Here is a 24,165-nt window from a genome sequence, read left to right as displayed (position 1 = left end):
TGAAACCGAGGACACGGGATGAACAGTAAAATGGGCATCTCTCTTTTGAGGTAAAGGTAGATTTGTACATAGATATTGAATTAGAATAGTTTCCTCTTCAACAAGTAAATTTTTCGAATATTTAATCAACATAATGGAAATTTAATAAATCAATGTGACCAATTTAAGTCTTAAATAAGTTAATAGGGATAAATTAGGGATCCTAAAATTGTGTAAGACTCGTTCCCATAACATACACATACCTGCTTCTTCTCTTTTTGGATCAAACAGTGCTCCTTTTAATGTTAATAACATAATTATGCCTCCTACAAATTCTTTCTTTAATTGTCTGAATAAGAGCCTATTACAACATATGACTCACAAACGTATATACACTGGTTAGTTCTCTCTGAATTGTTTTATTTTAATGATGATAAGGATGAAATTATTCATTTCATGTTAAAAGTTTAAGGTTAATTTTCTCTAAGTTGTTTAGTTATCAATTATAACTATTATCAATCATTTCATGTGTTTGATTGACATGGAAAATATTACCTAGAAAAGAAAATATTTTCCATCTTTTGTGGAAAATAAAAATCACCTCTACCCAAGGAAAATATTTTCCTTAAAAACAAGGAAAATTAGGCATATTTTCAAAAGTTGGAAAATGTTTTCCATGGAAAAAAATAGCAATCAAACACTCAAAGTGAAAATTTGGATGAAAAACTGATATTTTCCATGGAAAATAAATGTAATCAAACACGCCCTAGATTAAGTGAAAGTTTCATTACATTTGTTGTTGGTTAAATATTTAGTGTTTAATGAATTTTTACGCATTATGCTCATTATAATTTTAATACATATTTGTTGTAGTTTCTTGGGTAATAATTATATGTATTAAATTGGACGAAACATATAGTTATTAATGTACCAAATTTTATTATAAAAATAGATGACTGGAAATTGTGTCCTGAATTCTTTATAATAGTAGTCAATATATGTATTGTTATTGGATTAAATATATCAATGACCACCCAACGTAATACTTTGTATCACAATGGTCATCCAATTTGATTTTATTTTATTGTGACCATCCGACTTTATATTTAGTATCAACATGGTCATCCAATTTGATTTTGTTTCACCATGACCACTCCATTTCATAAAACGTTTCATCATGGTCAGCCAATTTCATATAATATTTTATCATGACCGCATAACTTCATTTCACCATTTTCACTAATTTTAAAAGGGGTGAAACCGTACCGTTGTATTATAAAATTTATTAAAATAAAAATAAAAACATATCCCCCCCCCCCCCTAAATTTAGCGAAAATGGTAAAAAGAAGTTGGTTGCCACGATGAAACGTTATATGAAATTAGGTAATCATGGTGAAATAAAATCAAATTGATTGGTCAAAGTGACACTAAGTTTAAGGGTATGTTTGAGCCCCATTATTTCCTAGTAATGCATATAGAATAGTAGAATGATAGAAAATGTGTGATTAAAAATAAGAAAAATTATTTTAAATTTACGTGTAATATTATTTTATTAAAAATGTGATTGAAAAGAAGAGAAGGAAAGATGTATTTTAAAAAGAATGGGGATCAAACAAGAGCTAAAAGTGGATGGCCATGGTAAAACAAAATCAAATTATAGCCATGGTGACACTTAGAGATGGCGAATTGTGATGAGAGAGAGTCAATACTATCAAATAAACTTTACATTTAATTTAATTGTCCAATATTTTATCAAGTGCAAATTATTTTAAATTAATAAGCCATTGATATTTATGATGTTGAAGGAAAATCTAATCGTCTTTCCATTTGAGATTTTAAGCAAAAATGAAATGATAATACTTCTAATTCTAAACATCCACATTTGGGGGTTTTACCTCATGCTTTTGGGCATATATTTCAAGACTTCGGTGACATTCACACTCAAGATCCCCCATCAATAGCACTGGCTTACTCACAGTGGGTCCGGTGACCCACCAACTTAAAATTGATGTTTTTTATTTATTATTTTTTTTTTCTCAAAAATCAAATTTGAAGCCTCAGGAAATTATTTCTTTTTGATGATTTCTTTTATATTTTCTTATGAAATGTATTGATGATTCCATTAAGTGTTCCAAATTCTATCTTGTTTTGACGATTTTATGATAATGTATTATTGTTGTGATTTTTGTCTTTATTTGAGCTGAATTGCAATAAATTATGTAACATTCAGAATTTTGCCATGATTTTTATATTTTTCACTTGAATTGATTGTTTTCATTAATTGTTATGGAAAAATAATTTAAACGTAAATATGCTTTTTCTTTTAATGTTTACAATGTTAATGAAAAGATTATTCGAGATAAAAGTGATGAAAATGATGTTGGAGATAAAAAGAAGACAAACTTGGTTACGTTTAATATAAACGTAAATTTATATTCTTTGTAAGTTTGATTGGACCCCACTAACTCAAAATATCTGCATCCCCCACTGATCAATAGGACTCCCAATTTGCTTCCAATAATCATGCAAGAGAGGATTCCCTCATCAAGGACAACACTACCAGGACTCTGATTTCCATTAATAAAAGAAACAATACAACCCTCAACTGTGGACACAATACAAGGCTGCGATCAACCAAAAGAGCAAATGACTGTGTTGTTAACTTCTTACTGAATTAAAAAGGATTGTAGGTGTCCATGAGACAAAAACAAAATAGCTAGAGATTGTTATGCTGCATTAAAACGGGTTGTAAGACCGGGCTGGGCCAACTTTCCCAATTGAGCTTCTGTGTTGAGGATGCAATATTCTAAACGTCAAGTTTGGAGTTCGATGTAACGGAGACACAGAGATCTAACACGTCTTGCTCGATCTGTGGGTTTGTTGGACTGAGCTAGACCACCTAGGCTTCTTGGGTTGATGCAATATTCTCATCAATCTCGACCTCGTCTCCTCAGTCGTTCAACCAATCGCTTCAAAGTCATCATCTAGGCAGGTTCATCAATGTTAAACCGGATTTATCTAAATTAAGACAGTAAGACACAAATATGTGCGAGGAATTGATTTACCATTTTTGAGGAGACAAGTTGAATAGCTCGAGAGGCCCCTTGCTGGATGCATTGGCAGTTTGATCAATATTTTCCCTGATGTATCTAAATTGAGAAACTAACATACAAATATGTGCGAGGAATTGATTTACCTTTGATAACCAGTAACCTTGATAACCTTGAGCAGCCAGACACTGGATGCATTGGCAGTTTAATCAATATTTTCCCTGATGTATCTAAATTAAGAAGCTAACATACAGATATGTACGGGGAATTGATTTACCTCTGATGACAAGGAATCTCGAAAAGCTTGAGCTGAACTCTGGATGCATTAGCAGTTTAATAAATATTTTCCCTGATGTATCTAAATTAAAAAACTAACATTCAAATATGTCTGAGGAATTGATTTACCTCTGATGACAAGGAATCTCGAAAAGCTTGAGCCGAACTCTGGATGCATTGGCAGTTTAATCAGTATTTTCCCTGATGTATCTAAATTAAGAAACTAACATACAAACATGTGTTAGGAATTGATTTACCTCTGATAACAAGGAATCTTGTAAAGCTTGAACTGGACTCTGGATGCATTGGCAGTTTAATCAATATTTCCCCTGATGTATCTAACTTAAGAAACTAACATACAAATATAAAGTGAGCAATTAATTTACCCTTAACATATCGAGTTTCCTTTTTGGTCGATGAATTACACCTGAGTCATCTTGCCACAACTGCAGGCAGGTTCATCAATGTCAGCCCTGATGCATCTAAAGGTTTAAGTAACATGAAAAAATATAAGATGAGGGACTGAATTACCCCAAATTTTAAAGGAGTAATCCTTGCTTTTGTTGGACGGAAGATAAATTGAAGGCCTTCATTTCCCTGGTTCTGTTGGTCATTAAGTATATCCTTTGCAGATTTCATGACAGAAAAACTGGAGTAATCTATCTCAATTATTTCAAGTGTATCTATTTCTCCAATGCAAGGTGGGATCTCTACCAGTTTAGAGCACTTCCACAAGATTAGGTGCTCAAGGCTTGGAAAATGGGTTTTATCAGCTCTCCAGTGCTCCAAATCTGTCTCCCAAATGTGCAAGAATTTTAGTTTAGGAAATTCCCCGTCAATTGGTACCCACACCGGGCCTATGAAGGCAAACTCGTGCAATTTCAACGCTTCAAGATTTGGCAACGAACCAAAAATCGTCATATCTTCCCAACCAATTCTACCACGCTCCAAAGTTATCTTTTTGAGCCTTGGAGCAGAAGTGATGCTCCGCAGGAAAGTTGAATTTGTGGGCGAGTCAAAGACAATCTTTAGTGTTTCAAGTTTTTGGAGGTGGACATCATAAACATGCCATAGAATGGTGTTATAATGAATTCCCATCTTCTTTACATTCGGCATTTTTTCGAGGACATGTTTTGTCATTCCTAAATCTTGTACCATCAAAAGTGTCTCTAGGTTTTCTAGAACGAAATGTTTATCACTATCAGGGAATGGGATAGAGAAAACAGGAGGCAGGGAAGCTAGAGAAATTTTGATATGCCTTAATTGTGGCATATTAAAAATTTCATCCGGTAGTTCAATAGCAATTCCACATGGGTCTTCAACAATTAAAGTCTATAGATTCCTAAGCAACGTAATAGCAGGAGGGATTTTACAGAGACAAGTGATAGCAATGTACCTTAAGTTAACTAGTTGAAGTATTTCATCTGGGAATTTTGTAAGCTCCAGTCCTACCATATCCAATACCCTCAGCAAAAGACAACCAAAATAATAATAAGAATGCAATTGAGTTTCATCCCAACCAGTATATATGAAAGAACGTACACGAGACATTGATTGCACATTCACATCCTCTTCACTTGGACTATAAGAGGCATCGTCATGAATACTCAGACGGCGCATGAAAGTTGCCTCTTCCGGAACAAAGTGCGGATACTTGCTCTTGACACAAAAAAAATTCTCCTTATGAGCTATCCTCATGCATAGCTCTCTCAAAAGATTATGTATACCGCAGGATTTAATTTTCCCATCAGACCCCTTTCGACGAACCAAAATAAGGTTTCTACTTATGAGTTCCATAAGGCATTCCTCTGCAACCTTGTCCAAGTTTTTAGGTTTTTTGGGTTTTAGAAATCCCTCAGCAACCCATAATTTGATAAGTCTAGAGACGGGAATCTCGTAGTTTTCTGGAAAAACTCCCATATAAAGAAAACAAGCTTTCAAATGAGTAGGCAAGTGCTTGAAACTTAAATTTAATATCTCTGAGCACTGGCCATCTTTTTCTGCTATTAATGAACTTAAATTTTTAGCAACATGCTCCCACTCATCTCGTGCCTTACCAACGTTCGAGAGAAGTCCAGTAATCAAGACAATTGATAATGGAAGTCCATGACAATTTTTTGCAATTGTCCTTCCAATATCTTCCAATTCATGAGGGCATTTTTCTTGTCCAAACAACTTTTCACGAAATAAATTCCAACTTTGTTCCTCATTTAGAAAACACATCTGGTGATGATTTGTAGATAAGCTGGCATGACCCGCCACATCTGTTATCCTGGTTGTCACTATGATTCGGCTTCCATTGTTGTCATTTGGAAATAAAAATTTCATGCTATCCCAAGCAGTAATACTCCAAATATCATCAATTACAATTAGATATCTTCTACCCTTTAGATTTTTGTAAAGGCGATCTGCTAATTTCTCATCACTCTCTTTGCGTATCTCAGCAGTAAGAAGAACCAAGTGATCTAGAAGGCTTAGAAAAAGTTCCCTCCTATGATACCGTGGAGATAGTGTTACCCAAGCACGAATATGAAAGTGATACGCAACATATGAATCATCATAAACATTCCTAGCTAGAGTAGTTTTGCCAATGCCTCCCATCCCAACAATGGGAATGATTTGGAGTCCAGATGATCCATTACAGAGTCGATCCCTTACCTGCTTCAAATCTTCCTCAAATCCAACTGTATTACTCTGGCCACTAGGTTCAGGTCTTGATGGCAAAAAATGCCCTGACTGCCCGATCGCCTCCGTAATCTTCGACGAATCTTCCACGAGTGTGTCAATTTCTGTTATTTTTTTCTGCAAGTCCGCAACCTTCACCACCTCTTCCATGATGGAATCAAATTCTTTTATTATCTTCTGGAAGTCTGTATGAGGGTCGCTGTCAGATATTGGGAGCACAGGAAGTGGGTGCTGTGAAGAACTCTCCTGTCCGTAACTTCCAGATTGTGAAAGAACAGTATTGCATATGTGGGATTCAATTACATCTTCAGCACAATAAGCCGCATCTCTGATTTTTATTTCCACTGATAGAACATGTTCGCTGCTATTTTGGGAATATTCTTCAAGAAAATCTAGTAAAGAGTTAAGCTTTTTTAAAAAGACAATCAATTTCTTGTTGCTTAAAAGGATTCAAATGTAGATTTGGATGTTGGAGGGTCTGCTCAAGAGTGTGAATAAGAGAAACAACAGCAGCATGAGCCATCTCCAACCTCTCAGAATCTCACAAGGCCAAAAAGTCGCTCAAGTCAAGAAACGGAAAGTGAACGCATCAAGGAAACATTGTTCTTCTAAATGGGGTCTTTCCACGTGTATAAGCATTCAAGGGCTGATACAAAACAAACATAAAAATTTCTGGAAAAAAGTGAACTCTCTGGAAAAACACCATTTTTTTCAAAATAATGGCCACCAGAGGTGGGCTTACTTTTGCATCCCTCGATGTGTTGACCAGATATAAAAGCAAACCCACTTAATTTCATTTTCCTGGAATAAATTGCTACTTGCACAAGGAAAAATCAAAGAATGTCAAAAAAAAAAAAAAAAATTTTAAAACAAAATGGTGATGCGTAAATGTTAGCCCAAGAAATCAAAGGGACCATAAGAATGTCGATTATGTCATTTGTACAATCTTTTTTTATACCTTTATTCACATTTACATTGTTGTCAACAAATGATTAAATAAAGGAAACTATTTTTTTTTTTTTAAATTATCCAATTGGATAATGCCAAGTGATAAAGTGTTAATCATGATGTACGTCAACCATGACTATAAGAATATACAAACAGCATTCAATCCATAAGTAAAAGTACAAAAAATTTAAAGAAAACTGATTTTTTTGGCCAGGGTTCCAAATACAACACCTAATTCCCTATGGAGTCTGATAAGTGTATTTTATACACTTGTTCGGGGTTTTAAAATAGTAATATTTGATAATTCTTTTGGCAAATTATATCCTCAATTGTCGTATTTTATGTTTTATAGGTAAACTTTATAAATGAAAAGGAATTGAAGGAAAGAAGCAAACAATGACGAAAAATGGTAAAATTCGAAGTATGGGAATTAAATTGAATTGGATGCAAGTTTGGAGATCAAAGTTTACACTATAGAAATTGAAGAACTCAATGACTAAATTGCATTATTTTGAAAAAATAAGGTCTAGGTAAAATATTATTTTACTTGGGCAAAGGAATTGCAATTAGAGTAGATTTCAAAGAAAAGAACTTGGACTTTTTTTGGTGGGCTAGGTTAATATGTATATATATACTTTTTTTTTTTTTATATCCAGGTATCTCAACTTACACCAGACTAAATCCTGGACCTCTTAAACCCATGCCCCTAGAACTTTGGAGGGGGTAAATCGCAAGTTATGCCTCAATTGGATCACAGGTTCCCCCCATTGACTGTACGCTTCTGCGCACAAGAGACCCTCCTCCACAGTGATTGCTCCATACCAAATATTTGACCGCAAGTTTCCACCAGGAATCGAACTCTCCACCCTGCCGCTGGAAGCAAGTCAATGTTGATTGATCCACCAGTTGAGTTGAGCCCCGGGGGGCATATATATATACTTACTGATGCGGGAGGAGAGGAGATATACATATACATATACACATTAGACGGTAGAAAGGGGAGTTTGGCTGGGGTAAAAAGGGAGGCTGTTGGTTGTTGAAATATATATATTATATACAAAAAGAGACGGGCCGCTGGGAGTCGAAAAAACAGGAAGAAAAGTTAGCCGACTGAATTTGAATTATGGGAATTAACAGTAACAGAAAATTGGGTAGCTGCTTGGGGCTGAATTGATAGGGATAGAAAAAGAAGAGAAAGAGCTGCTTGCTGGAAATAGAACGAGCTGCCTGATGGAATTATATGAAAACAGGAAACAGCGGCTGTTGTTGTGCATGAGAATCCCTGTTGGAGTAAAAATTGTGCTGAAAAGATTATATACATACATGCACAAGCAAGTTGGCAATCGAAAATTGTAAAAAAGAAAAAGACGCACACACAGAGAAAGCAGACACTAGACGGTGTACACATAGGAAAATTTATTATGTTTCATCAATTTTTGGTGATGTTTTTTATCTTTTATTTGTTTAATTCCAACATTATGTTAGACTAATTTTTCATATTTGTTAGGATGTGATGAATCCTTGTTATGAATTTTTAATTTGAATAGTTTAATTGCGTTAATTTGTTTAATTGTTTAGATGTTTATTCGTTTTCATGCTTTTCAATTAATTGGCCACTAGTTGAATTGTTTGTAAATTTTGTTGTTATCGAGAGAGACAATATGATCGTTAGCACAAAATAATAAATATTGTGAGGTTTGATAAAGGATAGAGGCATATCTCTATACTTCATGTGATTTTTATAAGATGTTTAACTCATTTAATACATTTATTATGTTCCCATCTCTCATCGAGGGATAGAAAGGTCGCATGAGGAGAATAGATTTGATAACTATTGAGAAAGGTTTTCAATTAAAATAGGAATATTAATCAACAAACATGATTTCAAATTGTCAATTTAAATTGTCGAACTAAAAAGGGATTAGCAAGGAGGATTTCACATCTTAGCAATACTTCTTTCGATTTTGATAAACTTTTACTTTATTTTATATTTAATTGATAGATTTATTAGTGTTAGTCACAACTCGACTTTGCTCTTTGATTAAGGAAATTATTAACTTTAACTCAATCAAACACATAGTCCTCATGAGTTTGACACTCTATACACCACTTTATTACTTGTTCACGATCTCGTTCACTTATGGGTAATCAAACGATCAAGGTATATCTTCTCTCTAAAACATTATAATGTTGTTTGTTATGATAGGTTGAGAAAATAGGTCAATTTTTTTGGGCACTGGTTATGAGTGGTTTAAATCTCGTCCAATCTTCGTTTAATGTAATCTTGGCCATAATTCTTAACCAGCCAAATTGACAGATTTTGCCGATTGACAAAATATATTCTAATTTTACCCTCTATAAAATAATTAATTAGAACTTACATATTTTGTTCAAAATTAATTAGTAAATAAAAATACAAAAATTAAAAATTTATATATAACCAGAAAATTTCCTTATAATTAAAAAATTTATATATATATATATATATATATAATCACGAGTTGAAAAGGTAAATTATTTGAGATAAGAAGAGTAAGAGAGGATCCATGCTGAGGTCTCATGAATTATGCAATTCCTTCGCCTTGTACCCATGATAGAGTTTCGGTCATACTACTTGTTTTTATTGTTTGTATCACTTCTATTTTTATTGTCATTGTAATAATTTTCATCGCCATCAAGATCAAGATTATATATATATATATATATATATATATATATATTATAATAATAATAATAATAATAAAGATGCACAAAAAATCACTGCCTTATCCACGTTCATTTATGGACTACGAAGATCGAGGAACCCTAAGTTCCCAATCTAAATCACCAAATAAAACAAGAATGACACAAAAAAATGAAGATGATACGAAAAAGAATTAGAGATTTTTTTGAGTGAATTGTTCGAAGAGAGAGAGAAAAGATTGACTCTTAAAAGTTCACTCCATCACGCACAGAACTTGATGTCAAGTGGATTAGCCAGTAGAAGCATCTTGAACCCCAAATCCAATAGCCAAAAAAAAAATGCCACGTAACTCAATCCCAAAGAGTTGCTTCACTAACAAAAGCGCCATTTTGAAACACTTTTCCCAATTTTAGTAGCGACTTAGTTAATTCCTTATCAACTCGACCTTGCTAGTTGCTACCGATACTTTGATTACCTTCTCAGTAGAAAAGCAACATTCTTATTTACGAAACTGAACTCCTTTAATAACCCACTCAACCAATTTTCTATACCTAAGATTTCAGCTTATAATAGTATCACATTATTGGATTTTTTATATCCAATAAATTCAGGCGATGATGAAAATCAACACTTTGGATGACCCAAGTTATTTTAGCCCATTGGTGGACTTTTGATTTGTTGGACCATTTGATTATTGCTTTGGCCCATTTGAAAGAGTGTTTTGGCCCAATCTTGTGATGTGACCTAAAGTCCATATATACTTGGCATCCCTGCAGCCATTTCTCTTTGAGTTTGAATGTGCATGTGAGTGTTTGCAAGTGAAGGGAGAAATACAAATAGAGGTAGTCGAGTTCTTGACAAAATCCACCGTTGTTTCCTCTTATTTCGTCTCTACCTTAGTAGCTACAAACCAACCACCATTTCATCTCCTCTGGGCTGTAAGAACGAGGCAACCAAGTGTTGATGGTCAAGCTTGCTAAAGTAGTGGTCGATTGTGTTGATTTCTGAGCTCGAAAATAAAATTTTCAAGGGTTTCCCCAACAAATAGTATCAGAGCACATGGTGATGAGAAATACGTGATTTTTGGGTGCTAAAACCGACTGTAAATTGGCCAGAATCGACTGGAAAACTAGGCAAAAAATAGGGAAGAAATTGTCCATATTTTTCTTCAAGGTATTGGAATTATTATTTTTTTATTTTTTTTAGCCAAACAACACATCATTTGGACGAACCAAGACCATAGGCAACTTCAGTAGATGGAGATGCACCGAATGGAGTGGCGCATGGTGGTCAGAGCCGATGTGTGGGACCAGCACTTGAGGCCTAGGCGCATTGCCGGTTTGGGTGCATGAGGGCGCTTTGATCGGATTCCAACAAAGTGGTCTTTAGGCAATTTTCTCTAGACGACAAGACGGACCCTACGATGGTGTCCATTTGCTATTTCAAGTGATACAGTAAAATCTAGACTATTTTACCCCTGGAAGTTCCTGTGTCGGGTGTTAGTTTATGTTGCTACGGTTGTTGGAACTTTAGAGCATATCGTGGCTGCCCTAATGTACTACATTCATATCTTTCCAAGTTTACAGAGCCACAGATATGGTCCGTTCGATATCGTGTTCTTTTCCTTTTTAATCATTTACTTTTCGCATTAGAAATCATTGTGTTGGGTGACATTGAGATTACCGTGTGGTGTAACCATTGTTTGTTGCTAGACCTAGGAATTGTTAATTTTTTGCCTTGAATTTTTTGTGAATTTGTCGCCAATTTTTTCATTATTAAAAATGATTTTTGTCGATATTTTGCTAGTGATTGTTGTTGGTTACATTTTGTGTTTTGTGCATTTTTTGTTAAAATAAAAACACGTTTTGAGTCGTGTTTTCCTAATTGAAAAATGTGATTTTCCAACTTGGCAAAATGAAAAGTCTTTAATAAGACTTTTGATGGAAAATGTAGGTTTAAAGCAAATGCTAAAAATAGGAGATTTTTAGCTGTGGTATTTTTTGAACATATTGAAGGAGACTGTCCTAGAAGAATAAAATGAAAGATAAGAAAAGAGGTGAGGCAAATGTTACCACTGGGTCGAGTGATGACTCAAGTGAGGTTTATTGAGAGTAAACCTGGTTATTGCATGTACATGTATGTGTAATCCTTTGTACATATGTATGATTGCTTAATTCAATTGCTTGGTCATATTTTGCATTTTCAATTTGTTTGAACGTACATTTTTATGAATTTGAGAGTAATCTGATTACTTTGTGCAATCCGTATGTATGTGTAGTAGGTTGAGATTTATGGCATACTCCTTTTGCTTTGTGAATAGTGTGAAAGGGTGTGATAGTGAGAAGAAAAAAATGCAACCATTTTTCCTTTATTTTTGTGAGCCTGTATGGTTTATGAGATTATGTGAGGCAACCACGTGAGGGTTATCTTCTTCCACTTTGTGAGCCTCTTTTGCAAGTGTAGTAAAATAACAAACTTTTTCTTCTATTCTCTTTGTGAGTAGCACCTTCATCATTTCCTTTGTAGACTTTTTTGAGCATTGTTGTTGGAGTAATCTTGTTGTGCATGGGTCAATTTATATTGAGCCTTGAGATGCATTGGCAGTATGTATGCCTATTAGTATTATAGAGTATAGATGGCTAAGTGTACATTGGTGATATATACGAGGGATGTGCAACATTTTGGTTCACGAGATGAGATGTGATTAAATATTGGCGATGTTGATATGCATTGAGAGAAAATGTGAGTGTGTGGTCGTCTTTGGATTCTTTCTAAAGTTTTCAATTGCATTCTCTACTCTACTCTTCTTTTGTGTGTGTATACGAACCATCGTTGTTAGAACCTTCCATCTATTAAGACTTTGATTAGGTAAAGTATGAGAGACACTTCTATCACATCTGTTAGATGGACACCCATTATACACTTAGATTGAGAGAAGTGAGGCAGAGATAGAAGATCATCCCATGGATTTAGGATCTATAATGGTTTATGAGTTGTACATGAATTGAATGATCAATCTACTGAGCATGGTGAGCAATCAAAGGAGATATGTATTATGTATTATTGAGGTGTGATCAACACTAAATGTGATATGATAAGTGTGGTGATATATTTTTCATAGAGTCATTTATATATTTGTTGCATATGTGTTGGTTATTTGATTGATTAACTTGATGTTAATATGTTATTTTGTATGAACTTGTTTGAAAAGATCTATGTGTTATCCTATATTATATCACCATCGCATGTATGATATGTTCTTGATTGAATATTGTGATTATTTGCTTCTACGTATGTGTTTGTGACCTTAGCCCTGGTGAATATATGAAGCAGGTATGGTATTTATTTCGGGTATGAGACATGAGGTAAGGTCTATGACACATATTCTATTGGTTTCTTTGATTGTACAAGTATAAACTTTATGTTTTACTTGCTTGCAGATTGATTAGATATCGAGGTGAAAATTTGTTGAGCTTTTGATATCCAATAAAATCAGGCAAATAATGAAAAATTGATGTTGGGACTTTTCTCGACACCAAAGTGATGGCTCGACCCCAAAAACAATTAATACTTTGGATTGCCCAAGTTATTTTAGCCCATTGATTAGTGTGTGACTGTTGATTTGTTGGACCATTTGATTATTTGCCTTGGCCCATTAGAAGAGTGTTTTGACCCAATCTTTTGATTACCTAAAGTCCATATGCACATGGCATCCTTGTAGCTGTTTCCCTTTGCATTTGAATATAGGTGTGAGTGTTTGCAAGTGAAGGGAGAAAAACAAACAGAGGCAGCCGATTTCTTGACAAAATCAACCATGATTTCCTCTTGTTTTCTTCTCTACATTAGTGGTTACAACCAACCACCATTTTATATCCTTTAGGCTGTAAAAATGAGGCAACCAAGTGTTGGAGTGTTGATGGTTGAGATTGCTATAGTGGTGGTCGATTGTGTTAATTCCTGAGCCCGAAAATCAAAATCTTCAAGGTTTCCACAACACCACACAAAGTGAAAAATAAGTAGAACTTGATCTTTTATTATCTTTGTCTCCAGCAAAATCAAAATCAACATAATCTTTTAATGCTTTCCTTTTACTTTTTCAAAATATCAAACTGAATGTGAAGTTACTTTCATGTATTTGAGCAACCATTTTAGTGTTTACCAATGACACTCTCCACAGTAAGATGTTCATGTTGAGTTCTCCTTTCGACCATTACATCAATCAGACGTCCACCTTTCATGAATTTATAGAGAAAGATTTTGGAAAACTTTCTAGGAATCCAAATGATCAATCAGACGAGCATTCGGACGACCGCATGCTCAAACCGGACGTCTGATAGTTTCAATTGATTTTTCCCTTTTTGACCCCATTTGACCCGATTTGAAAATTTTGACAAACGTAAACTTTTGGAAGATATTTTAAACCAGATTTCAAGGTAAATACTGTTTAAAAATATGATAAATTCAAACATCATTTTGAAAAAAAAATAAATTAATTTTGATAAAAACATTTTATGCAAGTGACAATCAAATTATCTTTTAGTGCACGAAATAATATTTGAGTTTTTATCATTCATTACTAAATATCAAAGCATTAGTGCCTTTACATTTGAACTAAAAATATCTAACCTTTGATCTTACTTTGAAGTTTGGCTCTTAGGCTCTTGTCTCGATCTTTCTTTGACATTTGGCTCTTAAACTTTTTTTTATTGATCTTTCTTTGATGTTTATTTTTAAGATCTTTTCTTGAAAGACATGTCTTGAATGTATGACTTCAATCTTTACTTGCTTTAGAAGTTCGATTTATGATAGTATTGATTTTGATCTTTTAATGACGATCGATCAATTTATCATTGATTTCTTTGAAAATTATAACAAGTTAAATTCAATTGTTAGAAAATAAGATTAACTTGCTTGTTATAATCAAAATTTTAAGGTTACAATAAACCATAGGTCAACATCGACCCTTCCATCTCTTTGATGATGAGCCCAGTGGTTGTGAGTCCAAGTCGATTGGACTTTATCCTTAGAGATCTATCTCACCACTCTTCATAGGTTAGTACCGTTTCCATCACTTGCACTCATTTTGTCAAGACACGTCTTTTCTTCAATTGGGGTCTTCTTGAGTAGGTTTTCTTCTATGTTTGTTCTTTTCCTTTCTTTAAGAACAATTTCAAACACTCTGTCTTTTGCTACTTTGAAGACCAAGCGGATGAAAATAAAGAGTAACTTGACTTTCTTCAAAACTTCTACTTGCTTTTTCTTCAAGAACAATACTTTTTTCAAGGGAAAAGAAAATTAGTTTCTGGTAGGCTTTTTACTCGAGGGATATGCTACTGGTTAAACTATGATTTTTAATAGACGATGTCAATTCGTTGACCTCAAAATCTGATAAGACATACAAAAAACAGATTCTAGCTCTACTCTCATCCACACATAACTTTACTGTACACAAACATTATGTGCACGTGACCTCTTTTTCGATAAAGTGGGAGGTGGCCTCAAGTATTTTGATGCTTAGTCAATCATTGGTCAAAGATAATATGGGTGTAGAAGAGATAATAAATGTAAGTAATGGGATTGGGTTGAAGAGTCAAAATAACAAGTAACATACTTTAGATATATAAAATTACATTACCTTAGAAGACACTAAGTGCTTGTTTGACATACTTTAATTTATTTTATGGTTTACTACGAGATTATTTTTTACTACACATTCATACAATAAAATATTCTACGAGTATACCAAAAACTTTTCACTCCTTTTTAACCACACATTCCCCAAAAATCACCATTCAAAACTCCTTTTCCCTACAATAATGGTTGTCAAACAAGCTTTAAATGTGAGTTTATATAGTAAGATGGAAGAGTTGGTGTCGATTGGATGCCTTACGCATGGCCTCATCTCAATAGCTCACTGATCATACTTGACAGGTGTCAATCCCAGCTATCCTGGGCCTGTGATGAGCTTATATAAACTAAAAAGTATCAAAACTGCATCCCAGGCCTACCACGAGAAAAGTATACTGAAAAATTGACTGAAAATGCTTGATACAGAGGTGCCAATCTGTAGGTGCACAAAGTATCTCCTTGTGGAAGATCATTAGGTTGAAGCCATGTCAAGGAATACGCCTTGTGAAGCAAAGCCTGTCGTCAGTATCTTGTGACAACCTCAATTCATTCATGGAGCTTTGGATGTTGTGTTGCTCTAAACGAGGCATCTGAATCACCTCGCCTTTTGCATAATTGTTTCGATCAGAGGGAGACAAGGTGACGTCGAGTATGGGCCTTGAGTGGCTTCTTATTCTCTCTTTGTTTGTTGCCATGTGGCCTGCATAGTTGAATGAGGTAAAATAGGTATTAGTCTCATTAGCCTAATATTTATCTAAACATTATATTAAAAGGGTTAATTATATGAATGGTCACTAAACTTTGTCCTATGTTACTACTTAGTCACTGAACTTAAAAACGTAATTCAATGGTCACTGAATTTCGCCAAATATTACTACTTCATAATAGAACTTTGAAATGTATCTTAATGATCACCGAATTTTGCACCGTGTTACCCATCCGTCACTCGAATGGAAAAATTCGTTAAGTCCAACGAATGACGTCAACTTAAGTGACGAATGGGTAACATGGTGCAAAGTTCGGTGGCCATTGAGATACATTTTAAAATTCGATTATAAAGTAATAACACTTGGCGAAATTCAGTGACCATTGAGTTACGTTTTTAAGTTTAGTGACTAAGTAGTAACATAGGGCAAAGTTCAGTGATCATTAAGATATATTTTTAAATTGAATTATTAAGCCCTTGTTTGAGCCCATTCTTTTCAAAAAAAGAAAAAAAAATACATTTTTAAACAGTGATTTGATATCATTCAACCACACATTCTTTAATAAAATAATATTATACGTGAATCCAAAACTTTTCATTATTTTTAACTACACATTTCACATCAATATACTATTCAAAAATTCATTTTATCCCTCAAAATGGGGATCAAACGATGGCTAAGTTTCTCAAACCGACCTCTATGAAAGAAGAAATCAAAGAAAATGAAGGAAAAAAGAGGAAACAGAAAATTAGAGACCTATAAATTAAATAAAAATAGAATTGTTGCTAATAGTCATCCATCACGGTGAAAAAGTACGTTTGATTTTTAGATCAACTAGTATCAGTTCACCGTATCTCAAACTCCGCATAAATAGATTGAAAGAGAAACAGTTGAAATACTAAAAGAAATTGACAAAGAAAAATTAAATAAAAGTACAAAAATGTTTGAATAGTGCCAATATAACTGAGGTCGATTTGATTTTTCAACTATGTTATTACTTAGTCACTGAACTTAAAAACGTAACTCGATGGACACTGAACTTTGTCAAGTGTTACTACTTCATAATTAAACTATAAAATGTATCTCAATGCTCATCGAACTTTGCACCGTATTACCCATCCGTCACTCAAGTTGACGTCGTTTGTTGGATTTAACGGATTTTCCCATTTAAGTGATGAATGGGCAACACGTTGTAAAATTCGGTGATCATTGAGAAGTACTGTTATGAAATAGTAACATTTAGCGAAATTCAGTGACCATTGAGTTACGTTTTTAAGTTAGTGACTAAGTAGTAACATATGGCAAAATTCAGTGACCATTCATATAATTAACACTATATTAAAAGATAGGAAACCCGTATAAACAACAATAGGATTATCAATGTTTTAAAACTTTTTCCATTAAATTTTTTGCTTGTGGAATCACATTTATGAATTCTGTTTTCTGAAAATGTTTAGTATTGACTCAAGCTCTGTAGAACATAAAATTTAACTAAATAAATAAATTTCTATTTTAACATTTTTTTAAGATGAGACAGTACAACGATTCCACTACGTCTTTGGTTAATTATTTTAATAAATGCTATGAAGAATCTTGACTAATTGCAGGGATCCATGTGCATGGAGCAATGGTTAATTATTTTGATAAATGCTATTCAGGAATCTTCACGTATGGCGAGGTTCCCATGTGCATGGAGCAATGGTTAACTACTTAACTATTCTAATAAATGCTACTCAGGAATCTTCGCATATTGCGGGGTATTCATGTGCATTAATGTAAACTATTGCCTGCATCAGCATCAAAAGACGACAATGGAATCCACAGTTTAATACTTATTAAATTCTTGTTTGGTTCTGATTTTTTAAATCAAAAAATTAATTTTTTAATCATTATTTAACATGTTTAGCCTTCATTTTTGACTTCTTCACTCACAAGTGAGATTACTTTATATTTTAACGATCAAAAAATTAATATTCAAAATCAATACCAAGCAGGCCTTAAAAACATAAAAGGAAAATAAAATGCTGAGAAATCAAGAACCGCAAAGCAAGAGTGTGGCCCTGTGTCACTTCAAGATGTACAGTGGGAATTTTAAAAAATATTAATAGCAATAAAAACCTTAACATCATAATTTTTTCCCCTTTTTTGATATTCATAATTTTCATCAAGTGTTTATTTTAAGGTTGCATGTCATGAGGCAATATGCAAGCGCGCACATTTATGCCATGCATGGAGACATGTGACTACGCATTTGGCCTTTGTCTTTGTCATTTTCACATAACTATTTTATTAGTAATACACCATCTTCTAACTAAATACCCAAAAAAGGTTTTAGAGAATAAAATAATTTCATTATCAAATATCATGTTTTTATAGACACAGATTTAAATGATACCCTTTTGTATTTTTATCATCATTGACAGTATTGCGAAATTTATATTTTCTTTTACAATAAAAATATGTAATATTATCAAAAATATTTTGAAGTCAATTTATTCACCATAGTTATTTCAGAATGAAAAAAATTGATATCTATGAAATCTAAAATTTTATAAAATTACAAAATAAAAGTAATATTCGTATTTCAATTATATATAATTGGAAAAGTTAAAAACATAATTTAAAAAAGCAACTATTTTTTCCTTCTCGAAATCTACTGCAAAATGAGTAGGTTCTTTCACAATTAATTTTCCTTAAGTTTACCAAATACCTAAAACAAGTTCCGATAGTTTGAAAATCAGAAATTGTAATAATCTTAAAAGGTGCCCAAGTGTTTCTAACTCTTCATACTACGTCTCTGTTTTGTAGGGATTAAAATTAAATTTTCAGTAAATTTTGATAAAAGTTGATAAAATATATGATTCAAAATTGTGGATATCATAAAATATTATTAAAATTAATTATTAATTTTAACTTAAATTTAAAATCTGAATTTTAATTTAGAAAAAATAAAATTGACTATATAATAAGATCTCTCGTAAAGTGACATGACATTAGTCAAAAGTGCAAGTGCACGCGTTCAAGTATTCTCTGACTTTTCTACGTAAACCCTAATTAGCGAGTTGTTGAATTATGTAATTAAGTTTACAAAATATGATTAATGTTAGGCTTTACAATAATAATTCCATTTTTACGAGCAGATGAAATTAATACATATCTGGCATCTTATAATATAATTATTCAAATCGTCTTTACAACTTCAAAAATTTGTTTGATATTGCTGTTGTTCTATAATATATAGTATGATATTTTGTTATACTGACGTGATGTTTTGAAAGAATATAAGTTCTATTTATCTTTTCGTAATTCGTAATATAAAGGTTGAACTTCAATCTTGAGGGTCCCTACCGTCCCGCTCCTAAAACATCGTGAGGGAGGTAAATCGCTGAATGTACCCCAACAGATCAGGAAACAAGAGCTTGCCTGTACACTAGTGCCCACATAGAGTCCAATTCTATATCTCAGGAATCGAACCCTCACACTGCAGCTGCCAGTAAGGTTGAGACTACCTCATTCCTGTCATTTACTTCACTGAACTATGCCCCGAGAACTTCTATTATGATTAGTTCATGTTGTTTTTATATGAAAAATAAATAAATATTACAACTCTATTGAGTTTTTGTATATTATGAAATCTAATTCCATCTCCAACTTTAAATTGAAAACACAATTTTCATTGCTTAACATATGACTTCAGTATTGGTTTGAATTTTGGAATTTTCATTTTAGGCGCTCTCAAATTTACAGCATGTTTGGTACAGCTTAAAATTCAATTAAAATCAATTTTTTGATCATTATTTCACTATTTCAGTCGTCATTTTTGAATTCTTCTCTCACAGATAGGATCCACTTTATCTCTAACGATCAAAATATTAATTAACAAAATCTCTACCAAATAAGCACTTAATTAAATTTGTCTTGATCAAGCTGTGCATGGCAAAACTCAGTTTGTCTTGCAAGTTTGAATATGTGTTATATAGCTTAATTTATGTAATATATGGGAAAAAGAAAAAAGCTTTCAAAATAAAAGTTTATGTTTGATGTGCTCTAATGGCTTCGATTAGGTCACTTCGGTGTCTTCAAAATGAGAATTGAAATAAAATACAAAAGTTATAATTTATCAAAGACTACAATACAAGTAATTAAATTTAGGATTGTAGCTGCGATCCAATTTTTTTTTTTTCCCCAACTTTTATCCAAATATTTCATTTGTGTATCTTTCAAACCTTTCATTTCGTTGCCACTTACAATAGAAGGACAGATTAGCAAATGTATATTGTAAAGGTAAAATTGCAAATTTACATTTTCCCAGATAAAATAATTAAAAGAATCAAATAAAAAAAAATGAAGCAGCTGCAATTTATTTGGGCAAGGACGTGCCAACCTAGCAGTCAGGTGTACTGTACACTTGGCAGAGGCACGTGACACGTACTATGGAGAGGAAAAATTCCTGTCCATTGAATTTTTCCATAATTATCCCTTTAATATGATGGTTTGAAGTGTTCGGATTTATGATTTTACTATAATTATCTCTTTCATCTCATTCACCAAATTTTATACAATTGACTATGTTTACCTGATTAAATTCTTCTAAAATATTCAATTTACCTCTCTCGAGATCTCATTAGTCTATTTAAGTAAATCAATTCATATTTTTATGTGAATTCGAATATACATTAATTAAATGTACGTTTTATACTAGTTTTTGAATTTTTCCACGTGTCTAAACAAATAATATGCATCTCTACGTACTTATTTCTCACAAAATCAATGAATCAATGGACAATTGATCCAAGCATTAGGATTGGAAGTAAAAACAATTCACTCAATCAATTTGATATTTAAATATTTTTTTTAATTATTAAGGTTAGAAATTAGATTACAATCATTTATCCTAACCAATTACTTACTTAAACATCATGGGAGAATAAAAATAAAAGAAAAAATTAAAGTATATCATCGAATTTTAAGGGAAAACGAGAAAAATATGAAGATCTTGTATCAAGATTCCACCCTCTTGTGAAATCTTGAAACCTTAGCTTCTTGATTGATTTCTTACATTTTTTTTCCTTTTGACTTGAATAATATATGTATAATGAAATTTCCAAACCTTGGCTTAAATATATGTGCATAATGAAACACTATGAGCCCCCTTTAATTGTTGAACATTGGTGTGCATTTAAAAAATAAGATTTAGGCAAAATCCTTATTCAACTTGATTTCCACAAAAGGCGTTCAAATTTGTTTTTACCAAATAGTTTAAGAAATAAAAGGAAATAAATTTTTTTATTATTAGTTTTTCCCAATTGAACTCCTTTTTTCATGTGACTTTAGTCCTTCATCTTCTATTATTTTGCAATTAAGTCATTTTCATTCCAAAATCATTAAGAATTGATCTGAGGCAAGTTTCAATGTTAGCAATATTTAGTCAAACTTTGCGATTGTCGAATTTAACTCTCGAAACACATGAATTTTTATCGAATACTCTATTAATATTTTCAATTGATCTCTTGCAATCCAATTAATCTTCAGTTGCATCAAATGAACTCCAATTAAGCTCCAAACAACCTCTTTTCACATAAATTGTATCCAAGTTGGGATTTTCCTTCAATTAACATAATTTACACAAATTAAATAGATAATCACTCATTTTATATCTAATTAAATAAGATAGTAACATGAATAAGCGCATAAAATACACTTATCAATGACTCACAAACTTAAACTCTTGTTTGTCCTCAGTAAAATGATCTATTAAACACAAAACAATCAAAAAAATATATAAATGCATTAAATAGCTTTGTCGAACTCACATCAATTATTGAAATCGTTTTATAATTCACAAAAAGTTCATAAGTAATGCAAATAAAAATTATTCCTTACTTACTCCATGCTTGATCAATGTGTGTGCATGGTCAATCAAATTATCACGAATTTCAAAAATTAGTTATTTCTTGAACCTTAGTTGTCAAATATTTCCTTACTCTCTTGTGAGATGAACATTCCCAGATTTATTTTCCAATCACATTCCCAAGGTGTATATCCTAAGGTTAATTTCACAACACTCATTCCTTCCCTCTCAAGTTTGGTTGGGTTTTACCAATGAAAGTCATCATCCCGATACTGATCCTTAAATTTGAATATCTTAACCTCCAAATTTCAATTAGGATAATAACCCTCACCAAAAGTCTAAATTTCAAATTAAGTATCCAAGGCTTACTGGGATAGAAAGAATGCTTATAGTTGTTTCGCTATTGCCTCAATACACTCTCGGTTTGTTTTTCTTTCTTTATTTTTCATTGTGTCCCTTCTTCTATTTTTAGAATATTTCCTTTGATTCTCGAAACCAATTTTCACTCTACATTGCACGCAGCCTTCTTCCCTAATAGATCGTCTCCTAAAAATTGGTGATGAATAGAGCCAGATTCTCAAAAATAGCTCCACACAACAAAGTAGGAAATTTTTTTACGTGCCACGGTTAGTGCAATGTCTTTTATTTTTGGGATAAGTATCTGAAATCAAACTCCTAGCTAGTAGATGGTCACTACCTAGTCTCTAATTGTTAGCCAAAAATATGTAACAATTATCATGACTATTGTGCTCAATATAATACAATTTAACGTGAACAAATATCAAATTAGCAAATAAATCACATCACATGTTCACAATTTATGAAACATAAACAATCTTATATATCTTTTTTTTTAAAAATTCAAGTTCTTCAACTTCTCTCTTTTTTTTTTCTTTTTTCTTTTTTTTAACACAAAAAACAAATATAAACTTTCTCACGAAAAATATCAGACACACAAGTAAATAAACTAGCTAATTAGTCTTCACCTCCCCCAAACTTAAAATACACATTCTCCTCAACGTATGAAAAAATAAAAATAAAAATAAAAATAAAAAGGCTTAAAGAAACGTTAGCAATACTCACCATGTATATGATATTTCTTGTTTATCACTTGGTGTTCTATCTTCCTTCAACATCATTTCCATGCTCGTTTTGTGAAACATGTCCATTATAATGATCACTATATCCATATGTGAATTTATGCTATTTAATTAGGAATGATGATTATAAGCTTGTTATGACCTAAAAAATAAAAGAAAAGTAAGAAAATGGAAAACCCTGCAAGGGTACACAGGCAGGACGTAACAGGTAAATGCAGGCAGAATGCAGATGGACGCAAATAGTGGACGCAGCAGGGAATGCAGACAAGGACACAATAGGTAACGTAGGGGAGATGCGGCCTCTTGCATGCGTTTGTGTCAAAACACCCTTAATTCCAATGCAAGTGCAAACTTTATCACACCACCATGTTCTATATCAATACAAGAATATATCCGCCCCCAGGGCACATCTCCAAGTGGTAAAAGGGGAGAGTGGAGAAATCCAGCTTTGCTTGAGGTTGCTGCATCAAGGGTTCGAATCCTAAAATATGGATTTGGCTCTTGGGTAAGTGCAAGTGTACAAGTAGCCTTCCATCCTGTACCCTTGGAGGCATAACCTGCGATTTACCCTCCTCACGATGCTCCAGGGTAGGGGTGGTGGGGGACCCTTAAGGTTAGGGTTTAACCTTTTAATACAAGAATATATCCTACAAATTTGGTGCAAAAATATCAACGTTTGGTTCATAATGCGTTGTGTTCAAAGAAAGTTCCACTTTAAATTTAATGTTTCTTGAATGTTTTGATCCCAAAACTTTTCATAATCACACTCTCTTCGTCTCCATCTAATCCTAATCCCAATAGCAAAAATAGATCAAAATATGGTGCCCAAAAAACTAATTATCAAAAGCCCAAATTAAAGCAATTTTCGATTTTGAAAAAAACGAAAATTTAGGCCATGTTCTCTTTACCGTTTTCTGGCCGTTTTCTATTTTCGATTTTTCAAAACGGTGAAAACGTGTTCTCTTTCCTGTTTTCGAAAACGAATTTTTGAAAACGAAAAAAAAAATTGTGAAGAAAACACAAAACGACTTTTTAGTCGTTTTGGGCGTTTTCAGTGTAAAATTTGAAAAAATTGAAAACGCGGGAAACACCTTTTTTTATTTATTATTATTATTATTTTTTTTTTTTGAGGAGGTGGTGTGGTAATTCTCAAAATTTCAAAAAAAAATTAATTTTTTTTTCTTTTTGAGGTGGTGTAGTGGTGTGATTCTCAAAATTTCAAAAAAAATAAATTTTGTTTTTTTTTTTTTTTTTTTTT

The 24,165-nt window shown here is 32.8% G+C and overlaps 2 protein-coding genes across 2 annotated transcripts; both read right to left on the bottom strand.

Annotated features, from left to right (window-relative positions):
• Window positions 1-2,523: 2,523 nt before the first annotated feature.
• Window positions 2,524-4,609, bottom strand: LOC111399632 (putative late blight resistance protein homolog R1B-16). Its single transcript, XM_023027063.1, has 8 exons — window positions 3,837-4,609; window positions 3,692-3,751; window positions 3,563-3,601; window positions 3,435-3,473; window positions 3,307-3,345; window positions 3,176-3,217; window positions 3,045-3,086; window positions 2,524-2,963 (listed from the first exon to the last, which is right to left on the bottom strand). The coding sequence occupies exons 1-8, from the start codon at window positions 4,575-4,577 to the stop codon at window positions 2,910-2,912; spliced, it is 1,056 nt and encodes a 351-aa protein (XP_022882831.1). The 5' UTR covers window positions 4,578-4,609; the 3' UTR covers window positions 2,524-2,909.
• A 28-nt stretch (window positions 4,610-4,637) lies between these two features.
• On the bottom strand, window positions 4,638-6,787 carry LOC111399942 (putative late blight resistance protein homolog R1B-17). Its single transcript, XM_023027423.1, has 2 exons — window positions 6,733-6,787; window positions 4,638-6,382 (listed from the first exon to the last, which is right to left on the bottom strand). Exons 1-2 carry the CDS (start codon window positions 6,785-6,787, stop codon window positions 4,638-4,640), a joined length of 1,800 nt encoding a protein of 599 aa, XP_022883191.1.
• Window positions 6,788-24,165: the final 17,378 nt, after the last annotated feature.

Source organism: Olea europaea, chromosome 9 (genome assembly GCF_002742605.1).
Source record: "Olea europaea var. sylvestris chromosome 9, O_europaea_v1, whole genome shotgun sequence".
Lineage (NCBI taxonomy): Eukaryota > Viridiplantae > Streptophyta > Magnoliopsida > Lamiales > Oleaceae > Olea > Olea europaea.
This window is presented reverse-complemented; position numbering and strand designations above follow the sequence as displayed.

What these genes read in the sequence shown, in the direction of transcription:
- LOC111399942 (XM_023027423.1), bottom strand. Translation starts at nt 6,787, where the DNA reads ATGAAATTAAGTGGGTTTGCTTTTATATCTGGTCAACACATCGAGGGA. An exon ending in ACACATCGAGGGATGCAAAA is followed by an intron (nt 6,383 to 6,732) that starts GTAAGCCCACCT and finishes ACTCTTTACTAG; the next exon opens with ATTTTCTTGAAGAATATTCC.
- LOC111399632 (XM_023027063.1), bottom strand. Translation starts at nt 4,577, where the DNA reads ATGCCACAATTAAGGCATATCAAAATTTCTCTAGCTTCCCTGCCTCCT. An exon ending in GAGATTCCTTGTCATCAGAG is followed by an intron (nt 3,346 to 3,434) that starts GTAAATCAATTC and finishes TAATGCATCCAG; the next exon opens with AGTTCAGCTCAAGCTTTTCG. An exon ending in AAGGTTACTGGTTATCAAAG is followed by an intron (nt 3,087 to 3,175) that starts GTAAATCAATTC and finishes CAATGCATCCAG; the next exon opens with CAAGGGGCCTCTCGAGCTAT.